General features: G+C 36.5%; 1 protein-coding gene across 2 annotated transcripts in view; it reads left to right on the top strand.

Moving 5' to 3' along the window:
• The window catches only part of LOC132912264 (PWWP domain-containing protein 2B-like), a 40,590-nt gene extending 17,324 nt beyond the window's left edge, over window positions 1–23,266 (top strand). Inside the window, exons 2-8 of one of the 2 annotated variants that reach the window (XM_060969582.1) lie at window positions 10,817–11,135; window positions 12,540–12,780; window positions 13,775–14,459; window positions 14,761–15,034; window positions 15,098–15,274; window positions 15,399–15,533; window positions 15,706–23,266. In XM_060969582.1, the coding sequence (XP_060825565.1) occupies window positions 10,817–11,135; window positions 12,540–12,780; window positions 13,775–14,459; window positions 14,761–15,034; window positions 15,098–15,274; window positions 15,399–15,533; window positions 15,706–15,852 (1,978 nt within the window). In that variant the 3' untranslated portion in view covers window positions 15,853–23,266. Of the gene's footprint in view, window positions 1–10,816; window positions 11,136–12,539; window positions 12,781–13,774; window positions 14,460–14,760; window positions 15,275–15,398; window positions 15,534–15,705 lie in introns of both variants that reach the window. The other variant, XM_060969581.1, reaches the window with a different exon arrangement.
• Window positions 23,267–23,600: the final 334 nt, after the last annotated feature.

The following is a 23,600-nucleotide window of genomic DNA, read 5'->3' as shown; positions in this document are numbered from 1 at the left end:
GTACAAGCTCGTGCCGGAATTAAAAAAGGAGAAAATTAATCGAACGGCGCGAATAACATCGTCCAAAGGTCTCTGAGAATGTTTACGGGAGCTTGAGCGGCCGGTAGGAATTCTTTTTTTAAAAATAAGTCAAGACTGAACGTTTTCGGCTGAAATATGCGGATAACCGACGCGAATAATTGAACAAGGGAAAGAGGGGATAATCAGCTAATTTTAACGCTGAAAATTTCAAAGCGTTTACGAAAGACTGCCTCATCCACGTAAATCTTTTTTAAATGTCTCGAGTGTCGCGGATGAAAACATCCGAAGCATGGAAATCTTCGACTTTAATGTTTTACATAGAAAGAACATAAAAATTATGCCAGTGTTCTTTTTTCAGATTTAGCATTTTGCACTTTCGTGTCCTATAAATTCAAATGAATTTAAATGAAAAAGAAGAAAAATAGTATTTGCTCGTGCGAGTCTTCCTTAAATGTTTCGATAATTGCAAAAGTCTGAGATGATTTTTTTGAGACGATCTTCGAAATTCTACAAATTCTACGTATAAATCAGAATGAATTTGGACGAAGAAAGCAAAAGAGGAGCTCGGTTGAAGTGTTGCTTTTCAACTAATTCACCAAGCGGTATCAAAATCGGAATATGAAAAACAGAGTCGTCATATTTTTTTTTTGTTCGATCTTCGCTTACTTTCGACTTTCGCCTAACTGAAAGCGTAAGGGAAAGAGTCGGTCGCGACGTCGTTTGCAGAATCGTTCTCTCCAAGTTCTGGAACAGTTGTTTTCTATATTTCCACCACGTCTGCGTGAAGCAATAGCAAAAGCAAGATGGCCAACCATTCTCGCTATACATGCGAAGCATAAGCGGCCGGTGTCCAGGGAGAGAACAAAGAGAGTATCGTCGATGTCTGTGAGAACGACACCAATTGCCAGGCAGAACAGTGAGCCGAGAGGTATTCCAGACGAAGTACAAAGTAGATGGCCACGTAAGCGTCGCCATGGATCGTTAAACTGAAATCTGTTAGAGCAACCCCGTGCGACGCGCTCGGTTCAACGAACCAGTTTTATTTCCTTCGAGTTTTCTCTCTCTCTTTCTCTCTCTCTCTCTCTTTTTCTCTCTACCTATCTATCTATGTATTTCGAAATTCACCTGTTTCGATCGAGTTTGAAATTTGATAAAAAAATGTCGAAAGAAACGAAGTTCAATTCATTTGGTTATTATTAGGTTTTTAGATCGTCGAAAACTTTTAATTCAGTTTAGGTTTCTTTGAATGTAACATTGCAAGAGACTCGCAGTTTCCTCGAGCTTGAAATCCACTTACTTGGATTCAATTTGCAACTTCGCGTGGAATATTAAAGAATTTTGAATTTAAATCCATTTGGGCGCGTTTTTAGATCTTTGCGAACCTTTAATTCGGTTTAGTATCTTCCTCTCCAGCTGAAATCCATCCATCGTGATTAAATTTAGATTTTGGTATAATACGAGTGGTATAACCATAATATCATATGTTGAAAAAATCTACTTATCGTTTATTCAGATTGGTTTTTAAATGTTCGCCAATCTTTGACAGTATTTAATTTCGTTCGAGTTATCTTTCCTGTTGGAAATTATTTGACTTGATTAAATTCGAGCTTTGATATGAAAAACTGCAAGTATCTTGAATCTGCATCAATCTAGATTCATTTTACAATCTTCGTCAATTCTTAATTTAATTTGCTTCTACTCAAACTTCCTTCTTCGTTGAAATCCATCTATCTTTATTAAATTTACAGTTTGATACGAAATATCGAGGGAATATTGCATTTAACTTCGTTTTATTCTTCCGTGAAATTTATGTCCTTTCTCATATCGGACATTTAATGTGGAATATTAAAAATGATCGAGCAAGCGATTTTGTGTACGATGTTTTACGTGTAAAAGATTGATGGATACTCTTTTTAAAACTTTTACTATCTTTATTTCCGACAGATATTTTATATCGGAATGTTCGCAGTAATAAATGATGTGATTAAGGAAACATTTAGGTAAGTTATCTTAAGTTTTATTAAGATATCTCCTAACACTGTCACTATTACTACATTTAAATTGTTGCACATCAGCTGGCGCGATAGTTTTATATAAGCACACGGTTCTATAGCCTCCAACCACGAATCAGATAATGGTATGGACATTGAACACACGTCACCAGGTGTATCGTTAAAACCGGTTAACTCATTATGATTCGTTACTTTAAGGAAAGATAAACAGTCCTTTCTTTTTTAATATCGTACCACGTCGAAATTGCCATGAAGCGGTGACAAATTTTTATACCAGAATTTTCCATTCAAAGAGAGGCACGAGTCAATTAAAATACATTTTCCACAAAAAAGTCTACATTTTTAACAGTAAAAAGACATTTAAAGAGATTGAAAAACGATATTAAAAGATCATCGTCGATATAAAAAACGTATTTTAAAAATTCAGGTATTAACACTAAGAACTAACACTAGAACGCCCACGATTAACAGAAGTTATTTATGCTAATATGTATAGTTCTATAGAAGGTTTTTATTTTAATTGGAAGATAAGTATCTTTCCTCTTCGTTTAAAATAATTGGATTGTTTTTCGGTATAAAATAATCATGGTAATTTTTCTTTTTTTTTTGGAAATTTATTTTAAGATGTAAGAAGAGATATACTTGAGAAAAATTCCAGAAAGCAGAATGTGGTATATTTGACGTTAATGTGCCAAACTCTAATTCGTTTCAAATCGATACATTTCTCTCTATAATATCAGTACAACTTTTAACGCTGAAAATTATGCTTATCAAACGTACATATATATATGTATAGACGCTGGTGTAATCGATAAGTATAATTACATCACTCCGTAAACAGCGGTTGCGTATTAATATCCTCCAAAAAAGCATACATATTTTTCTTGACAACGTCAGACAGTTGTAATAGCGTGCAAAGCTATCGAGTAGAAGCGCGCATCAATATTCACCACCGATAAAAGTCTATCGTTGCACGGCTGTCAGATATTTTTACCAGTATACGCTAATGCATTATAACATTTTTTCCTAAATTTCTTATACGATTTTTTTTTTTATAAAATTTCACATATGAAGCACACGATATATCTCAAGATTTCTATCAATGAGTTTTCTAAACTAAGATGGAAAAAATATTTTGATTGTAAATATAGGCTGCTCTAATCTTCGTAAAAAGCAGGATTGAAGAGGATCCTATGGGGGAGAAATATGATATTTATATCTATGAAATCTGTTTCTGTTGGTTTTCCAAGTTTGGTATCACATAGATATACCTATGATATCGCTGTGCAGGGGATTTTCTTTTTTTATATATTCTCATTAGTCATGATAGAATTATCTACGAGATCAAACATTTTATATCCGATATTCAAATAATATCCAATCTTCTGCCTCTGAAAGATACGTACTTTCTACTACATCGAATGTTCTATTTCGATTAATAATTATGATATTATATATAATGATATATATTTCATTATTTATTAAAATACTATATATACTATATATTAGATATTAATTATATTTAATTTTAATTTTTAATTATATTTAATTATATTTATTAAAATACTATATAGTATATATATATAGTATTTTAATAAATAATATATATAGTATTATATATAGTATTGATGATATAGTATTGATGATATAGTATTGATGATACATAATTATGCTCTTGTTCAACTTTATTCAAGTGAAATGTTCAAGTGGTACTTAATGTTACCAACGTTAGACTACAAATCTTTGCATCTCACACCTTCATTTATACATCAGATATTTCATTACAATAATGCCTAACCTTGTTTGGACGGTATTCGATCCCATCACTAGCCTTAACAACGTTATCCACGATCATTTTCAAGAATTTTCACGCATGATCTATCAGAGCATGGAAAACGAGAGAGATCGCGAAAGATTGGCGCTAGTTGCACCCTACACGTCCCAATTTCCTCCACAGACGGATCACCTATATTTCACCGTGCAATATAAATCACATTACCACGGGATCCGTTCGCATTATTCACCGGTGGAACGCGTTGCAGCCTGAATGCACAAGTTTCTGAAGTTTTTTCCAGTTCCGCGGAAAGCTCGTTCATCACGCGAGATTTCACGATCGGATCGAACAGCGAATGTAGATTTTCCCTCGCTGACGAAGCCTCTCGTAGATCTTTTCGACGTTCATTTAGTTGTATTCGATGAAAATATGGTTTGTATAAAATATTTATTTTTCGGCTGGTTATATATTTTAATTTAATACAAATCTAGCAGTGCGTATAACGGCGGCAGATACATTTGAATTATATTTTGTTGGACTCCAACTACGAAGGTCGGAAATCATTTTTAACGTTTGCGGTTTATGGAAGGAAATGAAATAAAAAATATTGTAATTCGTTATCTCTTGTGCTCGGTTAAAGCGGTTAATAAAATTTAATGGTTCTGAAACAGGGACTTAATAAATTCAACGTGAATAATTTCTGTAAATATAGGATTCTAGAAATATCACTTTGAAAAATATTGGGAAAATTGAAATATTGTATTTGTCGAAGCGATTCTCCAAATATTTAACACGCGCTTAATTTTATTCATTGGAATATTCCTCGAGAGGTAAAGGCACGATTAAAGAAAATTTCCATGAATTAATCCAGCTACTACTCTCGCGAATGTTCCTGGTTGAGATGTATACCTGTGTCATCCACCGGCTGAAACTCATTACTCATTTCGGCTAGTATGTCTCTAATTGTAGCTACCTTAATTACTCACCGAGTCGTGCAACGCTGAAGCCCTGGGAAACGGGGACGTCATAAGACGTTCACGTGTGTATATAAACAATAAACGAATAGCAGAGCCCGTTGGCTCTCGCCTCATTGAAAAATCCCTACGAAACGCGGTCTTTTACCGTGAAAAGGCGAGGAATTTTCGAATCTAGGCCAGGAACGGTAAAAATGAACCACCAGAGAATTCCAAATTAACGAAAGTAATAAATGGTTACAATTAATGGAAATTATAAAAGACGAAGGTACTTTTCTCGCTACTTCAAATTACGTATATTGTCCATTATTATATTCGCAGCTATTCCTCTGTATTATTAAAGCTTTTTCCTCTTCCTTCGTACGTGCACGGTATTTGCACAAAATACCATGTCTCTTAAAAAAACAGATAAAACGCAAACCTACGCGAGTACATAAAAAAGCTCTCCGAACCAAAAATCTCATCCGCGATCTTCAAAATTAAAACATCCAGCACCCAAACATTCGCTGCAACAATACGCACGGTGAAACAAGAAAATAACAAACCATTTCTGGGGAAAAATAATCTCAGAGACAGCGCACACCACCAATCTCAAAATGAACCACATACACACACGCTGTTCAACCTTTATCATCTCTAAACAACAAAAACAAAAACCTAGAGAAGGAAGGAAAAAGAAGGGAAAAAGGAAAATAATATGAAAGTAGCGGGAAGAAAATGAAGAAATCAGAGAGAATACACCGAGCTGGAAGACTCGTTCCTCGTCTTCTTCTTCATCTTGCGTTCTTTTCATTTCGGCCCTCTGGTTGCTGCTGGCTTTCATCTGGAACGCTCATTTTCTAGCGTCCACGAATTTTCGATGGTCGCCCGGTATCGAAAAGCCGGAAAATATTAATGGATACACCGTCAGAACGTCGCTTATTGTCCGTTCCTTTCGAATCAATACCACGGCCACGTTGTTGGCTGCGTTGTGTGTTGTTCCCGTGGCACGAAACAGCCAGGCTTAGGCGAATGCCTGGCTGGTCGCTGTACGTTCAGGCAACCGTTGCCCAATAATCTTTCGACCAGAGGCCTCTGGCCCTGGCTTCCGTGCATCGCACAAATAGTTTTCGACGTTATGAAACCACTGCTCGCGGTCAGTTACAGCGTTTTTACTCCTTCGAACCTAATCTAGCTTCTGCGCTATCCTCGCTCTTTTGCCTATTGCGACTCTGGAAAACTCGTCTTAGGGATTGGTCGTCGGTCGTTTCGTTGCACGGTTGGATGGTTTTGGTTCGACGTTTCTTTACGAAGAAATCGCTGAAATATCGTCCACGAGAAATTCGATTTTTCTTATTTTTATCTGCTGCGATAATAAAAGATCGGAGAATCTTTTTATCAATGGCGTGGACTTTTCGAGAGTGCGTAGGCGAGGTGGATTCTTGGAGGAGGGTGGAGATGATTGGAGGATAGTGGAAGTATTTATCGACGAGACAGGGTTTTTCAGGATGGATGTGTACGTGCATGCACGTTGGCGAGAAAGGATATCGGATTATTAGGTTTTCGTGGAATTGGTATTTTGGAGGGGAGAAATTAAGTACATTTTAGCATCGTGTTGGTATCTTATATTAAAAATATTTGTTGCTTGTAAAAAGTGAAATTCTACGAGTGGACAGACGATATTTGTGTAATGAAAATTCGATATATCGTGACAAAAGAGTCCATTAGATTGTATTTTTATATTGTATTAGATTGTATTATTGTAAGCACGATTTCGAAATTCCCCAATAATGAGTCAGATTGTAGCAATCATCAAATTGTCCGAGTCTCGTGATGTCACAATTTGTAGAATAGATAACATCGCCGACGAGTGAAATTGCGCGGTTGAATAACGTAATTAAAAAGCTCCTCCGCACAAAGTATTATAAAAACATCTGTGCATTTCTGTCTGACGTAAATAAGTCTGTGAAATTAATATGATAATTATTTCGCGGCGGAAAAGCAAGAACAAGAAAATACGACAGTGTTATACAACCAATTTCCTGTAATTCTATCTGAACAAAGATCATCTTTCTTTCTCTGCGATCTTTTAAGAGGAAATTGAACAGGAAGGTGAACAAAGGGAACAAAAATTTCTCTATTTCGTTGCAGTTAATTTTTCCTAGAGTTCGGTCTGTTTCAGTCACGAAACGGCAATCTAGACACAATAGAGCGAAGAACTAAAAGCGAGGAAATACAACTCAGTTTCTAGGAAACATTGCTTACGATTTCAATTTATTTGATCTCTCATCACTGACACTCAGTTTTCTGGATTAAAACGTACTTGGTAATAATACGATTATTATTCACCAGTATTAACTCTATTATTAATTAGACTTTTATTTACGGATTTAACCATCTCTCACTCCGTTATATTAATTTCTATTTACCGTCATAACACGTCGGTATCGAGAAAGAAATTACATTAATTGGAACGAAATTGCCGAGGGTTGAAACAATTTCTCAAAACGAAAGGAAGAGAAAACGTATTCGTTCAATTACGTAAAATGTTACAGAGTATCATGCATGCTCCGTGCATCACTCTGTAAGTAATGATCGAATTACGAGACGGGAAAATTTGCACTCTTTGCAACTTTTTGTTAAAGGATCTGCCGCATCACGCGTGAAACATCCGACGATTTCGTTTCGTCATTTACCGTGCCGGTAAAAATTTTGTTTTACCTCGTTTTATTTATTTTCTAGCAGGACCCTTCGCGAAGCTTAGCCAGAGCCACGGTCACGAAAACGCAATCCAGACACACAATGACTTCACTATGGCCGCTGTCTGTCGGTTAGCTGCTTACGTGTTTCATCGCTAGCCTCGGATGTAGTCTCGGAAGGCTATTATGATAATAGTACTTTCATTACGAAAGGTCTTCATTATCTTACCGCGATTCGATCTACCCGGATCAATATCATTTCCCTCTTACATTTCATTAAACGCGTGTACCCGCGCACTCGCGATTCCACTTTATCTCTCCCCCTCCTACCTCTGTAATTTTACCATAATTTCCATGAAATACGTCATGGATCTTTGATTCTCCTTTTTGTCCGAAGTATACATACGGATGTATGTAATTGTGATATCAAAAACACTTTTAATGCCACATTCAACGTTCTATAGTTTGGCCATTATTATGCTCTCGAGTGTATAGTTTATATTACACGCTCGATTTTACCTGGTACTATATGAGCCTCCAGGAAATCGTTGGTCGTTATATTGTTATCGTACTAAGCGCTATTTTTGATATTAATGTTATAGAGTAAGTCTTAGCGAGATTATTTAATAAATAAATACAAATGCTGAGATGATACAATGGAATATTGATAAAATATTAATGTATACAACAGATACGTAAGAGTGTATATTAATATAGAATTGATGTAGATTATATCTTAAATTATCGAATAAATAAACTGGTACCGATTTATATATTTCACATTCAATTTCGAATAGTCGTGTCTAACGTACAGAAATTGATGTTTGCGTGAAAATATGCTTCGACGGAGTCGAGACAGTTGCTGCTCACTTGCAGCTGCGTTCTTCTTGTTTCATCACGCACTGACGAATATCTTAATGACTCACATTCCGTCGACAAAAAGGGGAAGAATAAGAAACTACGATTCCATGGAATCGTTATAAGGAAAAGTTGAAACACGCTGTTAAAATTAGTCTCTGAGTGTAATCCGTCTTTAAATTACTTCTAGCGTGTCGTAAGACGCGTTGGATGCGAGAAAGTTTCGGTGTTTCCGTGAACCCGTTAATCATTAAATCCCTTTTTCTTAAGATCTTTTATATATTAGTTGATTAGGGTATTCAAAATGGCGAGCTCGTCCAGGTACCAGAATTATGGAGGAGGAATTCGTGGTATAGCTGAGTGGGTCAATACATGAGACGGCTATCTGGCGAGTAAAGAGTTCATTCTACTTGAACACGTGAACATGGACAATACGCTAGAGTTTCTTCTCGTTTTTTTATCATTTCGAATTTTGCAACGATATTGTCAATTAATTGTTAAATAATACCGTTAGTATTTTTAGAAATAGATTCTGCATATTTGAAGATTTTGTAGAATGTAAAAATTTGAAATAATCTGAAATCTTCCCGATTTTCAGGAATAGAATATCCGCTTAATTTTATCTTTGAAAGTGGGATGCTCTATTCATTGACTGTAGATTCGTATATTTTTGAATTTTGTTAAAATATTCGTGCATTTTCTATTCTTACAACACTTCTACACGTTACCACTTTTGGTTATTATTAAATCATTTATCAGATTTTGTACAGTCATTAAAGGTTGTATAGTTCTCGTTGGTTGTCTGTTCGCTTGCTTAAAACGCTAAACATAACGATTTTGAGTATGTATCTAAATATATTGCATAGAGATGATCAAAATTAGAATGGAGCGTGGAAAATAAATTGGCACATATAATCACTCCCCTATTGCGAGAAAGCCGAATATATAATTTTCTAAAAATATCCTCGTGTTTTCAATAACTGTGAAGGAAACTCGAAACCCATCGTATTAATCTTTATTATTTCGAATGTTGAAATTAAAGCAATCAATTAGAAGTCGATTAAAATAACGATAAAACCCGATAAATGGGAACCGGCGAACTCCGTAAAGGGAGGTACGAAGTTGAGAGCTTTCTGCTTGGATGAATAGAGAAATCAAAGAAGAACAACCAGAACTGGAACGAAATACCAAAGGCTGGAGCAAAAAACAGAGAATTATTTATAAGGAAACACATGCTCGTATCATATTATAGCACAGAGGCAAACATATTACAAACACTTTAGCAGATAAGCCTTAGAGTAACGAAACAAAACGAACTGAAAAGAAATGATATATTATAATCTGTATAATAAATTAAGATACATCTAGCTAGAGATGGCAAATTAAGATCTAACTTTAAGAAATAAACTGAGGTAGAAACAAAATATAACAGACGCGTATATACTCGAAAAAGATCGTAACGAGCATAAGCCTGGATTAAATTACGATTAAAGCAATGAAAATCGTAATAAACTTTTCCTACCATTCTTAAGATCGTTAAATGTAGAATAGAGTTTCACGCGTACTTATCTTTCGATCCCTTGCACAATATCGAATTTTTAATCGTGCTCTGTTGGTCGGAAAAAATTATCAATCTATAGTAGGTTTACCAGTTTAGCATAAACAACATGATACATTAAACTGTTAAGCTCGGAAGGAAACACAGTCTATCAATGACCCAGATAATCCAGCAACGTGGCGTTCGAATTCCCAGCTCGCCGACTTACCCAATCGATTCGTCTTCTTCCAATCCGATACCGAATCCTTCTAATGAAAGATTCAAGGAATAAAATGAAATCGTAATCTTCGGGAAGGAAGTAGAGTCCTGGCAGTAAAAGAAACGTTGGAATATTACGACTTGCAGCGGTGCAGCCAATTTCGAATGCATCGTTTTTATAATATAGATTCTTTCGTAATAATAGATAATTAGCATACACCGAGGCTACTTGTCTATTATGCTTCATATTAAGCAAATACACACCGATCGATCGGAATTTAGTTTTCTCTCAATCAAATATTAAAATAAGAAATACCCGTTAATATCGTCCCAACGTAATGCTACGTTACATCAATACATATGAAATTCCTCAAACAAGTTAGTTGTTCGTGACATTAATTTTTACTTTAAACACTCGCTTATCGCGTATCTGCACGTACATTACGTATTTAGAGAGTTAATCTCCTAATTGTCGCACAATCCTTTAATAGTAGCGGAACTAATACAGTATTTACCGCGATTATACGTGTCACTGTGTATGCACAAATTTCCAGCGGCGATCATTTAAAACAGACATAATTTATACATCCATTATAAACGCCTACATCATTCATAAAACAAGTATGCATATAATCCTGTAACGTGTACAAATCTCCGGAATTACTCTCTATTCAAACTGGGTAACATTCAACGACTGATCGACCGATCATTAACAATCATCCATTGTGCACGGTTATTTTCAGAGGCCTACCGTGTGGCGTGCAACCCCCGGAACCTGTACCGGACCCGGATGGCGACAAATTGGCAACGATAGCGGCTCGATTCAGCTACTTTCAAGAGAGAAAGAACTCGCTGACTACCGCGAAAGTCGATCTTCGTAGGAACATCAATCCGCCGGCCAGGTACAAGAATGCACGGCCAACGGTCAGGCTCAGGCCACGCCAGGTGCTCTGTAGCAAGTGTAGATCGATCTGCAACGAGAACAGCGAGAACGTGGACGTCAGCAGAAAACGGAAGCACGACGAGATTCAGCAGGAGCAGCATCAGCCGCAGCAACAGCAGGTAATATTTCCTATTTTCTTCTTCTCTTTTTCTCGTGTGCATGTGTGAGAGGCTGATAAGAGGAGCTTCTCTGTACTGTACTTCTGCTTTAATAACGTGCTCCTGATGTTTATTAATCCATTAATTGGCGAGATTGAATCAACTTGTTGCGTGGATTATCAGGATTTTTCGATTTCAGCTAACGATTTTATTTATTAAAGGTGCTTTTTCAAAATTTATATCAATTTACATTTGTATTTATTTTTCATCAGCTTTTAATTTCAATGGGAACAACCGAATAATCAGGTGCTCTTTTTTATATTTCTCTCAACGATACTTTGCATATCTGGTGAAAATATCGCGCAACCGTATTTTTGGATATCTTTAAATTCATCGAAATTTATACAAAAGCTTTAAATATTAAAGCTTCGAGTCTTTACAAATAGAAATATCTCGTTTTTCATTGCAATCCTTCTACATCTTTCGAATAATAATAGGAAGGTAATAACGGTGAAAGAAACCTAAATCGATTAATCATGTTTAGTCTTCCGTCATTTCGAAATGAACGCGAATCGCGGATTTACGACTTCGTTAACGTTCATCGAGATTTTTTCCTTTTTAAAGAAGTTTATTGTTATGACGCCACGACGGTAAAAACCGTCAAATCTGATGTAGGTTGTGAAAAGTTTCGCGCATCGACGAAGGAAACCCGCGAGTAGGAGCGAAAGAAACGAGTAAATTGTGTTGCAGGAAACTTCGTCGAATGAACACGCCAGAGTAAGGAAGAAAGTCATACGGTTTTGAACTAGAAGACAAGTAACTTAACGCGTTGTCTTCCAAGAGGTGCACTTACATTGTGCGATAGTAGTTTGATTCGGGCATGGCAACTTGCCTCTCGAGTTCTTCTTCGCTTGAGCACAAAGTGTTCTAATGGTACATTTGGTGGGTACTGGCGTTCTCTCGTACAGTACACGTGTTTAGCCTTAAGATAGTTTATTTCGCTGGCTCCGTGTCAGACGGTAGAAGTTTCATCGAAGTACATTATATCGTGATTTATATTTGGAATTTCACCAGTTGTCTTGAAACTTTTTAAAGGAAGAAAATCTACCACTGAACGTTTCATTATTATAAATCTCTGATATATCTTAACAGTATTTGGAAAGTTGTCTGGGAAGCGTATAGAATGATATGGAAATTATTTTAATATGACTAATAGCTTATTTTGAAACTATATCACTTTAGTGATTAGCATTTTAGTTTCTTAAAATATATTTTCAGTGCTGGCTATATGTTATATCAAAAAATTCCATTGAAATATCTTCGCAGCGTAAATCCATTGCAAATCGGGCAGCGAGGAACTGCAAATGGAGTAGTGGTTGTCAGATGAGTTTTACGCATCGGTAAAAACGCATGATTTTTCATCAGGTCACGGGCCATGGATCCACTCGAAGAAGCGATCGACGTTGTGGTCAGCAGCCGCAAAAAGCCTCGAGAATACTGTTCTCCGAGTGTCAGTCCGAGAACATCACGGTGTCATCTCATCAAACAGCGAAGTCCTCGTCGTCTACAGCACTCAGCCCCGATTCGTCGAAGCTTGGATCGTCTCTCATCCCAAAAATTTCGAGACTTCAACCAAACGAAATCAACAATACCATGCAAGCGAATGGTTAATATTTTTCATTTAAAGAAACTTTTTCTCTACCTTCTTCTATTTTAAAATTATTTCAAATGGAAGAAACAGTTGTTATACAATTCTATACATATAAATTTCTTTTTCTTCTTTTCTATAAAGATTTCGTTGCGTTATTGAGTTTTTGCTTTTTGAAGTGCTTAGACGAAGTGCTTCGTATAACACGTGATCTTAATCTTTTAGAAGCTTGCCCTCGGAAAAGGTGCTTAAAGCAACTATCTCAGGCTTCGGTAGTCGAATTACATAAGGTCCATTTGCAGATAATAAGATCGTCCGTGGAATACACGCGTAACACCAATAATTTACGCTTAATTACGACTAGCTGAATGTGCAAGGAGGATAATTAAAATAAAAAGATTCGTGCGATGTAAAAATCGAAGCCGGATGAAACTTACTATTTTTGATAACCGAACGATCAAATTCCTCATTGAGTGAGAAATACGATGATATTTCTAACAAACTAAATAATCTAATTATTTTCGTTATGTTACTCTTCAATTGTAATTATCTATGTTGGATATACATGTGACATATTTAGAACTATTGACGTAAAAATGTCTTCTTATAAGCTGTAACTAGTTATCTTTGACACAAGATTATATCCTTCTATATTTGCAAAACGCTCCAATCGTATACTTATCTGGAACAGTTATAAAAATATATGACGAGTGAAAAGGCTTGAGAAAACGGAAAATTATCTTTGGAAAAAGTACGAGGAGTTGCAACAGATCAAGAAAAATGCTAGATAGAAAGTATTGCATACTTTACAAAACTCCATAGATGATATGATATTTAGACATTCGTATACAGACATACGTATATATGATTTCCTTTTTATAAGGATAAATGTTATATTAAGGATAAATGTAAATGTTATAAGTAAAATACTTTTACTTTAACCAACTAAGAATGTTAGAATAACACTAATACGGAGCCTCGTCATTTATCTGTTTCTCTTTTTCTGCTGCAGAAAAGGTGAAGATTGGCCCATCGTACTGGAACAATCGAGCCGAGGAGGGCGACTCATCGGCGAACGCGATGGAGCCAACAGAGGAACGCATGGAATCGACGGATTGTGATAGCAATCCATCAATGGCGTATTGTGCCACACCCAGAAGACTTAGCAGCTCCTCCGTGGAAAGTGCAAAAATACCAGAAGAAGAGGAGAAAAAAACGTTCGCGGCCGCGGACTCGACAATGAGGCCAAGAACGGGTCGCGTGCCGCGAAAGAAGCGATCCGTCGGATCTATGGAGGATCTATGGGACGAGACGGTGTTCGAAGATCCGACAAGGACAGCTAGAACCACACCGGTGATTAAGATCTCTTTCGGCGCTCAGGGTGAAGGGACTGTCTTGAAAATACCATCCAAGATTCAAGATCCGGAGTACGAGCAGGAAACTGATGAAGCCGAGGAAGTACAGACAGAAACGGAGAGAGATCCGTTGGAATTGCCCAGGAATTTTGATAACGATTATGATTATCGTGAGGATGGAGAGGAAGATGGACAGGAGCAGGTAGACCCTCAGAAACAGGGTGTGAAGGACGCCAGTGCTAAGGCTGCGAAGCGTGCACTGAAGAAAGCTAAGAAAGAGGCCAGGAGGAAAATGCTCGGCGGAGTTTCGCCTGCGAGATCTCCTTGCAATGGATCTCCACGGTAAAATAACCGTTTTAAGATACTAGTTATCGGTGCATCTATATAGTGGTTACAAAAAAAGTATTTGCACATATTCTTATTTTTTAATGAGGCGCTCTTTTATGAGGTTCTACGTTTCATTTTCATAGCACTATGAAAGTACCACCAAATGATACTTATATACTATTTGGACCTAATTAATTAGCGTGTAAACGGTATAATAAATACAATAGCGATCAAATACTTTTCGTAACTACCGTATTTTGGATTTATGCGACAGATATATGTATATGACACTAATTATGGTTTATTTTTCTTACAGTTACAATCCCACGTACGACACATTATCGTATCACCGTCGCAAGCATAAAGTGAAGCATAAAAAGAAGCACAAGGAAGACCGTAAACACAAGAGCCAACAGTCGCAGCATCAGCAGCCTTGTTTGGAATCCGGAAGTACCGAGAATCAGCAGAATTGGAACGTCCTTCCGGGCAGCGAATCGTACACAGCCATAAAGGAGCAGTGCCTGAAGCAAAAACTATCCATATCTCTGAAGAGATTGAATACAAACGCTTACGCTAGATGTGATTATCCTGTGAGTAACTCTTCGTTGGGTTGCAAAAGTCCTGGTGCAAGCAGTGATGAACTAAGTGAACAGGAACCTGAAGTCGACGCCGGCGAAACTGCTCCGGACTTTCCACCGCAGTCTCATCCTTTGATGATGCGTCTTGCTGCGACGCCTGTCGAACATTGCCTCACTGCTAACGGTAGAAGAATGGACGTTGGTGACGTGGTGTGGGGAAAGATTCATGGATTTCCTTGGTGGCCTGGAAAAGTATGCATTATTAGATATTCGTTCATTTTGCTGGATATTCTGTTTAATATGTGTTTTCTAATACGATCATGTGTATTCAGCTTAAATAAATATCGTATTCTAAAATGTGTGCTTGTTCTTCCAGGTTCTCAGCATCACAGTTTCTTGTAAAGAGGATGGTACGTCGTCCGGACCGCAAGCTCACGTCGCCTGGTACGGTTCTTCGACAAGTTCTCTAATGTCGTGCGACCAGTTGAGCCCATTTTTAGAAACGTTCAAGGTAGATATCTTATTCATTCATATACGTATATATATATAATTTAAAAAAGAATAAATTTATTTCATTTAGAAAGATGGCAATTTAGATTCATCGTTGATTCTAACTTCAAGTTGCTGCAGAGTAGCAAAGTAGCAGTATAATAATAGTGAATATCGATCGATGTCTGTTTTAGACGCGGTACAATAAGAAGAAACGAGGTCCGTACAAGGAGGCGATACGACAGGCACAGAACGAAGCCCGAAGTCAAATCACGCCTAACTCGACGAGTAGCGTTTTAAACGTGTGTAGCTCACCGCGCGAGGTCAACGTTCTCTCCTAAGGGAAGGTGCACGGCGTTCGACACCATTCCTTTAACTGCCGGGTATCCGTCGTCGGAGATTCGTTCTAACGGCGGATCGAAATCGTCATGTAATATATAAAGCAAATTTTTGTACATAATTGACCTTAGCATTAATGGAATAGCTCTTGATCGATGTTTTAATTCAGTTGAGTCGCGCTTGCTGTCGTCGTCCACGTTAAATATGGTTAAATTAACGGCGACACCAACGCTGAATGAAGTTTACTGCCACCACTGGCTCGTTCTTTTTATTCTCAGCTTTTTTCGAGCAAACATTTAGCGTGTAAAAAGTATTTAGGTAGGATATAATCTCTAGAGATGACACGTCAGCTCTCGAGGAATAATTTCGTACTATGATAAAGGAATATGTCTATGACTTCTATTTGATAGTTAGATACACCATATACGTTAAAATCACACGGGTGTCATCACTGTACACTAAATGTCTTATTGACTACTAAATCATTATTTAGCGATGCTCGTTTACTTGAATTCTTTATATATGCATATACATAATATATATATATATATACATACATATATATACACATACGCGTATATATCTGTATTAATAATTTTATTGTGATCTTTGTGTCAAGAACATGTGTGTAGCATATATCCAGTGCGGGCAGTGAATCTTCGATACGACCTGTAGACGTTCCTAGGATCGTTTACGACTCTATTCGTCGCTTCTTTATAATTAACATATTTGAGAATATGGACAATACGTTTTCGACAAATCGCAAATACATTCATGACACTTTAATTACTGTTTAGCGAGAAAGAATCGCTGAATGTTTAAAAAGCTTTAACCAAGAATGCTATAACGTTTAATCTCGTAAAACGATATATATTTTACGTACTAAGAGAGTAACGGACAACCGAAATTTTCTGTAGCGCTGCATTCCTTGCATTCTTTATTATCTAAAATCAACTTTCCTTGAAAGTTTCGTTTACGCTTCGTACCAACACTGCCAAGGATTGACATTCGTTTCAGTCTTCTTTCGTCGACGATAATCCTTGACGAGTCGACAGTTGTGAATTCCAAATGTCCAATGCTTCACAACCGGTCGATTATCCAAATTTCCACTTTTATCAATATTTACAGTATCCAATTTTATCTTGGCGATAAAAGAATGATAAAAGCGTGTCTGAGTCTACTACAAACATTTTCTTCTTTCTCTCGAATTTCTTCCATCCTTCTTATCTCTCAAACTCGATGTCTCATTATTAGAATGTTCGGTTATTTTACATTCATCGAGCCATTTTTTTCAGAAATATTTCACCGCGTATTCGTAAATTTTCCTGATTAATTTCTCGACAAATCCATGCTCTATATTTTCTCTTTACGAGACATTATATTTAGGGCCGGCGTGACCTTTTGCGGAACCTGAATACACATACAAATCCTACATTTAAATTTTACAACGAAGAATTATTTATTTACAAATGCTGTTACATATTATATATTTTTTATAAACAGCTTTTTAAACAAATCCAAGTAATATTTGTTCGCATCTATAATTCACTTTCAAGGGCAAAAGTTCAATGAAAGTACAAAATCTGTAATCGTGTACGACTTTTGCAAAAAAATATTGATGTAATTTAATTTCTATAAAAGGTACATTTCCCCAAAAACGCCTGGATTTTTTTTATCTAAAGTAGTTTCCAGGATATGAGGACTTTATGGAGTTACACCGAACTTTGATGATTTTTGTCACTCCTTTAAACCGAATCCTCGTTACTAAAAAGATATCTTGTATCTATTAATGGTATTATCGTTCTGTAAAAAGTTAATCAAAATCGGTATTTTTTAATTGGGTAATTTTGGGGCCGGGTTCCTTGCGCTGGCCCTGATCATATTCCTATGTCTGAACGAACAGAAGTGGAAATGAGAATGAAGGGAAAATTCGATCGACTTCGTTGTAAAATATTTCCCCGGGGAATACGCGTGATTTGAATAGCAGGGAATAAAATAAGGGAGACGAGAGGATCGTTACGCGACGAACACGTTAATATCACGATATCGAATCTTTCGATATCGTGCAGTCACGTGCGAGTCAGCTGGATGTTTGCTCTGTGCTTTAAGAGAGATCTTCGTCAAATCTCCAGACCGTCGTTGGACAGACGTTCTCATCTCCATCTCTTCTTCCTTTTTTATTTTCGTTCCAAGTTTCTTATCTTTTCGGTCGTCGTTCGATCTTCGAATAAAAATGATCTTCAAGCTCGATCCTTTCGAGAACTGTCTAATGAATCCACGATCTTTTCATTTTCGTCGAATCTAAGTACCTTCCTTTCACTTATAGCAAGTCCCATAACTATTCAAAGACATTGTTTCAAGAGAAACGAACTTTCTCCGTATGTTCGCGTTCGCCTTCTGACTTTTTCTCATAAATCCTCGATTCTCGTCGCCGATACGAAGACATTTGTACAAATATCGCGTTTTATCTCGTTTTATAGGAAAAATTCACGAAATGGATTCGATGAAATATTCAGTGAAAGTATGGATCGTAATTTCCGGCGCTTTGTAAAAGCAACATCACGCGCTTGGAAAAATTTCTGTCGAGGGAAGATAGTAATTAAAAAAGAGAAGGTACACAATTCGTTTCAGTGATAACATTGAACGTAGAGGTAGATTTTTGTTGGTCGATAAGCAAGCTTCTGATACGATCGTAGTTCGCGAGTAGACGATTAATGGTTGTTTGATTTCTCGATTATCACCGACCAATTCTTCCGCAGAAAGCGAAGTATAACCCGAGATTCGAGTTGAATTGACCTGGCGATAGTCGGTATAACAATAACAAATAATAATATAAATTTTTATATCGTCATTTTTTAAGCGGAATAGGGGCGCTAGTTTAGAGCTCTTCTTTTAAATTATTATTTAAAATTTTTATATTTTCATACGTGGCGTATCCAAATATATTTTATGGCAAATCTCCTTATGTAGCAAAGTATCCAACGCTGTTACGTTACATTGTTTCTCGTGTCCGGTCGTAGCGCGTAAACAATATCTTTTTAAAAGAATAAATTGTTCGATTGAAAAAGTGATTGGATTGTAACATATGAGACATTTGTCGGCTACTTGGTTTTTGTTTTGTTTGTCTGTTTTGATGAACATTTTGTCAAACAAAGTGTTCATCGTTTGAGTGAAACAATTAATTATAAATAATTACAATGCTTCGTGTTCTACTTACGAAAGACTTGTTTATGAAGTGTTCATGAAGGACTAACGTAAGGTTAGATAGTCTTCGATTATACGAATCTTTCTCGAAACCTATATATTTGTCAGCAGGAAAGTCAGTTTCCTTAAAAAGAATCGTTCAAACGAGGGAAGGAAAGAAAAACTAAAGTAGGACCGCTTGATTTTATTTTCAAAAGCGTTGTCATATATTTTATCGTTTAATTGAACTTGAAATTATCTATTTTTCGCACGTTGTTGATTTTTGTATAGGCTATAAATTCCACGAATCGAATTTTGCTATTTATTACTATTCCATTTCTGCTACAATATCGTTCCTTAGCGAGTTAATACAAGGAGAAAGATACGAGTAACGAGTTAATTCCACTCTAATATTTTCCCTATAGCTTCGCATCTAATGCTCGAGCAATTATTACTCTCTTAATATTCCCATAAATAAACATTTCATGTGTTACAACCCAATTGAGAAAAGAAACTAAATAATAGAAAAGAAAAAGAGATACGATAATTTTCCATTACGAGCATCGACTAATTTCGTAATCGCCGATATATGTATAACCCCCCCCCCTTTTTTTTTTTATTTTATTTTATTTTGGTTATTTTACAATTTGTCCTTGCGGACATTTGGTAAAGTGTTATATCTTGTTGGTGAAGAAAAAAAAAAATATAAATAAAAAATAATATAGCATGTGGGCGGCTACCCCCAGCGGGGTGCCAGCTTCGTTTTTTTCTAAGTTATATCTTTTATGATATAACACACGTGAGGGATATTTAAGCGTCCAGGAAGAAGATATTGACTTTAACCCTCTATAACTGGATTTATCCTCGATCTATCCGGCTAATTACAGATTTGTATTCGAATAAGGTCGAGAAGAGAAATGATCGATTTCTTTCGAAACTTTTATGTATATTCGTCAAGCGATAGAAAAATTAAAACATTGATATGTTTCGTTTTGTAAAACAGGAAAAAAAAAAAAGAAAGATAAAGTAAATAAGAGCCGTAAAAAAATAACCTGTTATTAGGGAGGGTTAATTTACGTGAAAGATCTTTTGTATCGATAGAAACAGCAAAGGACTAAAGTAAGGAAGAAATATTAGACGTACGTGAATAATACATTCGTGAAAATTAGCCGTTAAAACGTTGATCGTGCTTGTTAACGAGGTTTAAAGAGGTAGTTGCGTGCACGGATGAGAAAGAGAAAGAGGAATGATCGAAGAGTAACGAACGTTCGGCCGGATAAAAACTAAATAGATAAGTAATAGGCGAATGTAAAATATGTGTGAATGTGTTTAAGCGTGAATGAATGGCAGGGAAAGGGATAACAAAGCGAGAAGCCAAGATGTTTTTAAGTAACTGTGATTTTTCAGATGTATATTATACATAAATAATGACGAATTAATTTCTACGTGTATTATAATGCAAAACGACGAGTGCTAAATACGATGACGTATCGATGTGTCGCTTGTGTCCGTACGAACGTTGTAGAATATTATTTCGACTAACACATATCGGGTAGAGAAACGTTTGGCGGCGAAATAAATTACCGCTATTAATTAATCGTCATCGATTCATCGTTATTCGATTCGTAATTAATTAATCGAACATTATCATTACGAATATAGGTATGCGCGAGTCGTGGTACGTTGCCTAAAAAAATCTTTACGTATATACAATACTTATACATACACTGGACACGTTCACATTTACATAGAGTTCGATTGTTAATTGCTTGCATAATTGTATAAGAGAGCCACGTGTCATCTATGTAATATCATTGTATTCAGTAATACACACGTATACACACGTACACGCAGACACGAGTACACACACCGTAGATTTATTCTATACTTTTCGTCGCCTCCCGGTCGAAAGAATCGCTGTTCGCTATTTTGCGAATTCCTCTACTTTACTTCTTCTTTCCTTCCCTTTTTTTCCCCTTCTTTTTATTCCCCCTCCTTTTCTTTTTTCTTGCAATCAACCCTTCACGAACTGTTCCTAAAGAAAACGCCACTGTACCACGCTGAACCTATCGTTGAGCAGAAAATAAACTGCGTATATAAGTACGCGTGCAAAGCGAAAACGCATCGTCTTTCGATTCTCGACGATGCTTTCCCTCTCGATTTCTGAGCTAAGCGATTAGCTCTGGATTAGGTACTTAAATAATCGACAATAGGAGATAATGTTATCGTCGTTCAATCCTCGGAGCATAAAAATAAAGTCTCTATCTATTTATTTTTATCGTTAATCGTTTCTAATGGGAAAACAGTGTCTCGTGAATTTTCTTTTAAGCTAATACACAGAGCCTTCTGTAATTGTGCGAGGCTCGATCCTATACTCGTGCGTCTATATATTCCTTAAATTTCATTTTGTTTCTTTAGCACTATGCTGTTATTCTCTGTTACGAGAATCGCATTCGCGAAGAATGCGCATAATATTAGCGGAAGAAGTAACTTTCTAATTAGGCTTCTTCCCTTTAGTAGTGTTTAAAAAACACACACACTTATCTAGCGATAGACAAACTAAAAATCAGGTAAACTAGCTAATTACCTTACCTACACCTTCGATTAGCTAAAAACCTAGTATATGTACATTGTAAAACTCACGAAGAAGTTATTTTCTAAAGTAAAATATTCTCAAAGATATTTCATAGGATTTATAATTCTAGAAAAAATAAAAAAAAAAGAAAGGAATCTCTATTTAGAATTTTGTCCTCGATTCTCGGAAGAATGTGAAAGGCGTAGAGTTTGAAGAATTTCTAAAGCTCCAAGGGTTGGACGTCGAGTAAGAGACGTGTACTAATTGTCGCTATTGTTTTAAATAGCGGCAGCTTGATTTGCATATAGCCTAGTTGACCGCACAGCGAATCGATCCCGGTCCTACGTTTTCCTCGCGATTTTCCGCTGCTCGACGTAGGTGCGGCCCTATCCTGAGAAAAACAAGTGTTCATTTTTCGACGAAAATCCACTATGTGGAGAACGAACCGCGTACGCGCATGCGTGCAAGCGTATGTTTTAAAAGCGCGCGCGCGCGCGCGTAGAGGCGAATGATGAATTTTCGGGGGGTCCCCGAAAAGAGGACGAAAAAGAAAAAAAGAAAAGAAATAAGTATGTTTCTAAACGATATTACACGATTAGTCGAGGGAAATAGATCCGTATAAGTACAAATAAACGAGCCTGAATGAATATTTCGATAGAGGGCAACCCTGTTTTCCTTTTTATAACGAAAAATACGAGGAACCATTTATAAATAGTTTTTTTGAATAAAACGCGGTTAATATAAATAAATATTCTAACAATGATTCAAAGTCTTTTTATGCTCTTTCGTTGCTGTAGCGATGTAGAAGCGAGATTTTTTATCATACGATTTATTTTTGTCGATAAACTAGTATAATTGTTAAGACAGAATGGAAAGGAGTCGAATTTTCTCTATACGATATATGTATATTTAGAAGAAAGATCAAAGTTGAGCTTCAGGTGGCAATTGTGTTCAAAATGTCAGATTTAAGTGGAATTCTTTGTCATAGCTTGTATCTTGATAGTAAGTGTGTAGTATGCATATGAGGAAAGAGGTATAACATGCGGAAAGCTAATTGTAAGTTTCTTTCGAGATCATTTTTCGAGATAGTGGATATATTCGTTGAAACAATACCATGTAATAATCCACGAAAATCAAATTTTCACGCCATATTCTCGTTTGCGTCGTAGGGATTTTGGTGCAATAAGTAAAAAGATGAGAATAAATGAAAAGAAAAGAATCCTCTATTTACTGTATTTTTAAATCGGCATGATTACGTTTCCTTAAGTGTTTTGTCGTAAATAAAATTGGGTGAGATATTCTGAATTCTATTCTTAATATATAAATCGGATACACGAAGATGGATGATTAATAAAAATTTCACTGTATCAAACGCACAATACTTATTCCATTCCAAAAATTCGATTCCTTTCTGCGTATTGTAAAATCGAAACGAGCCTGCACGTTGTAAAGCCAAGAAACGGCAGAAGGAGAAGCAAATGTCCCTTTTAAAAGCTTTAGAAGCCAGAAAGCTCGCCTAAGTCGACCCACGGATACGCATTCGCCGCTGCCGAACCTAGAACTTCCGGTCACGACGTTAAGAAGTGGCCGAACCGAGACGAATCGTTATACCGCGTGCTGGACCTGTGTATTTTTTTAAATAAAAACCAGAAAAACCACCGTCTTCCGATTCTGCCGATCATATTCGACGCATACTCGATAGAAGCTAAGTGTAAACCACAAAACAAAAAAAAAAAGAAAGAAGGAAATAAAACTAGAAAAGAAAACCAGCAACGAGAGTGTGCATGTATGTTTGTTAGGACGAAAGAATGAAAGAAGAAATATGAATGAAGTACGAGAGAGAGAGAGAGAAGTAGATGACTGATGATCATTACAGCGGAGACTATTTCTCGTTGCTGTTACTTTGCATCGATTTAGAGAAAAAAAAAATGCACACACATGCGTTATATGTACGACACGTGGAAACACGTACATCCTCATAATTACTCACAC

This window comes from Bombus pascuorum, chromosome 11, assembly GCF_905332965.1.
Source record: "Bombus pascuorum chromosome 11, iyBomPasc1.1, whole genome shotgun sequence".
Classification (NCBI taxonomy): Eukaryota; Metazoa; Arthropoda; class Insecta; order Hymenoptera; family Apidae; genus Bombus; species Bombus pascuorum.
This window is presented reverse-complemented; position numbering and strand designations above follow the sequence as displayed.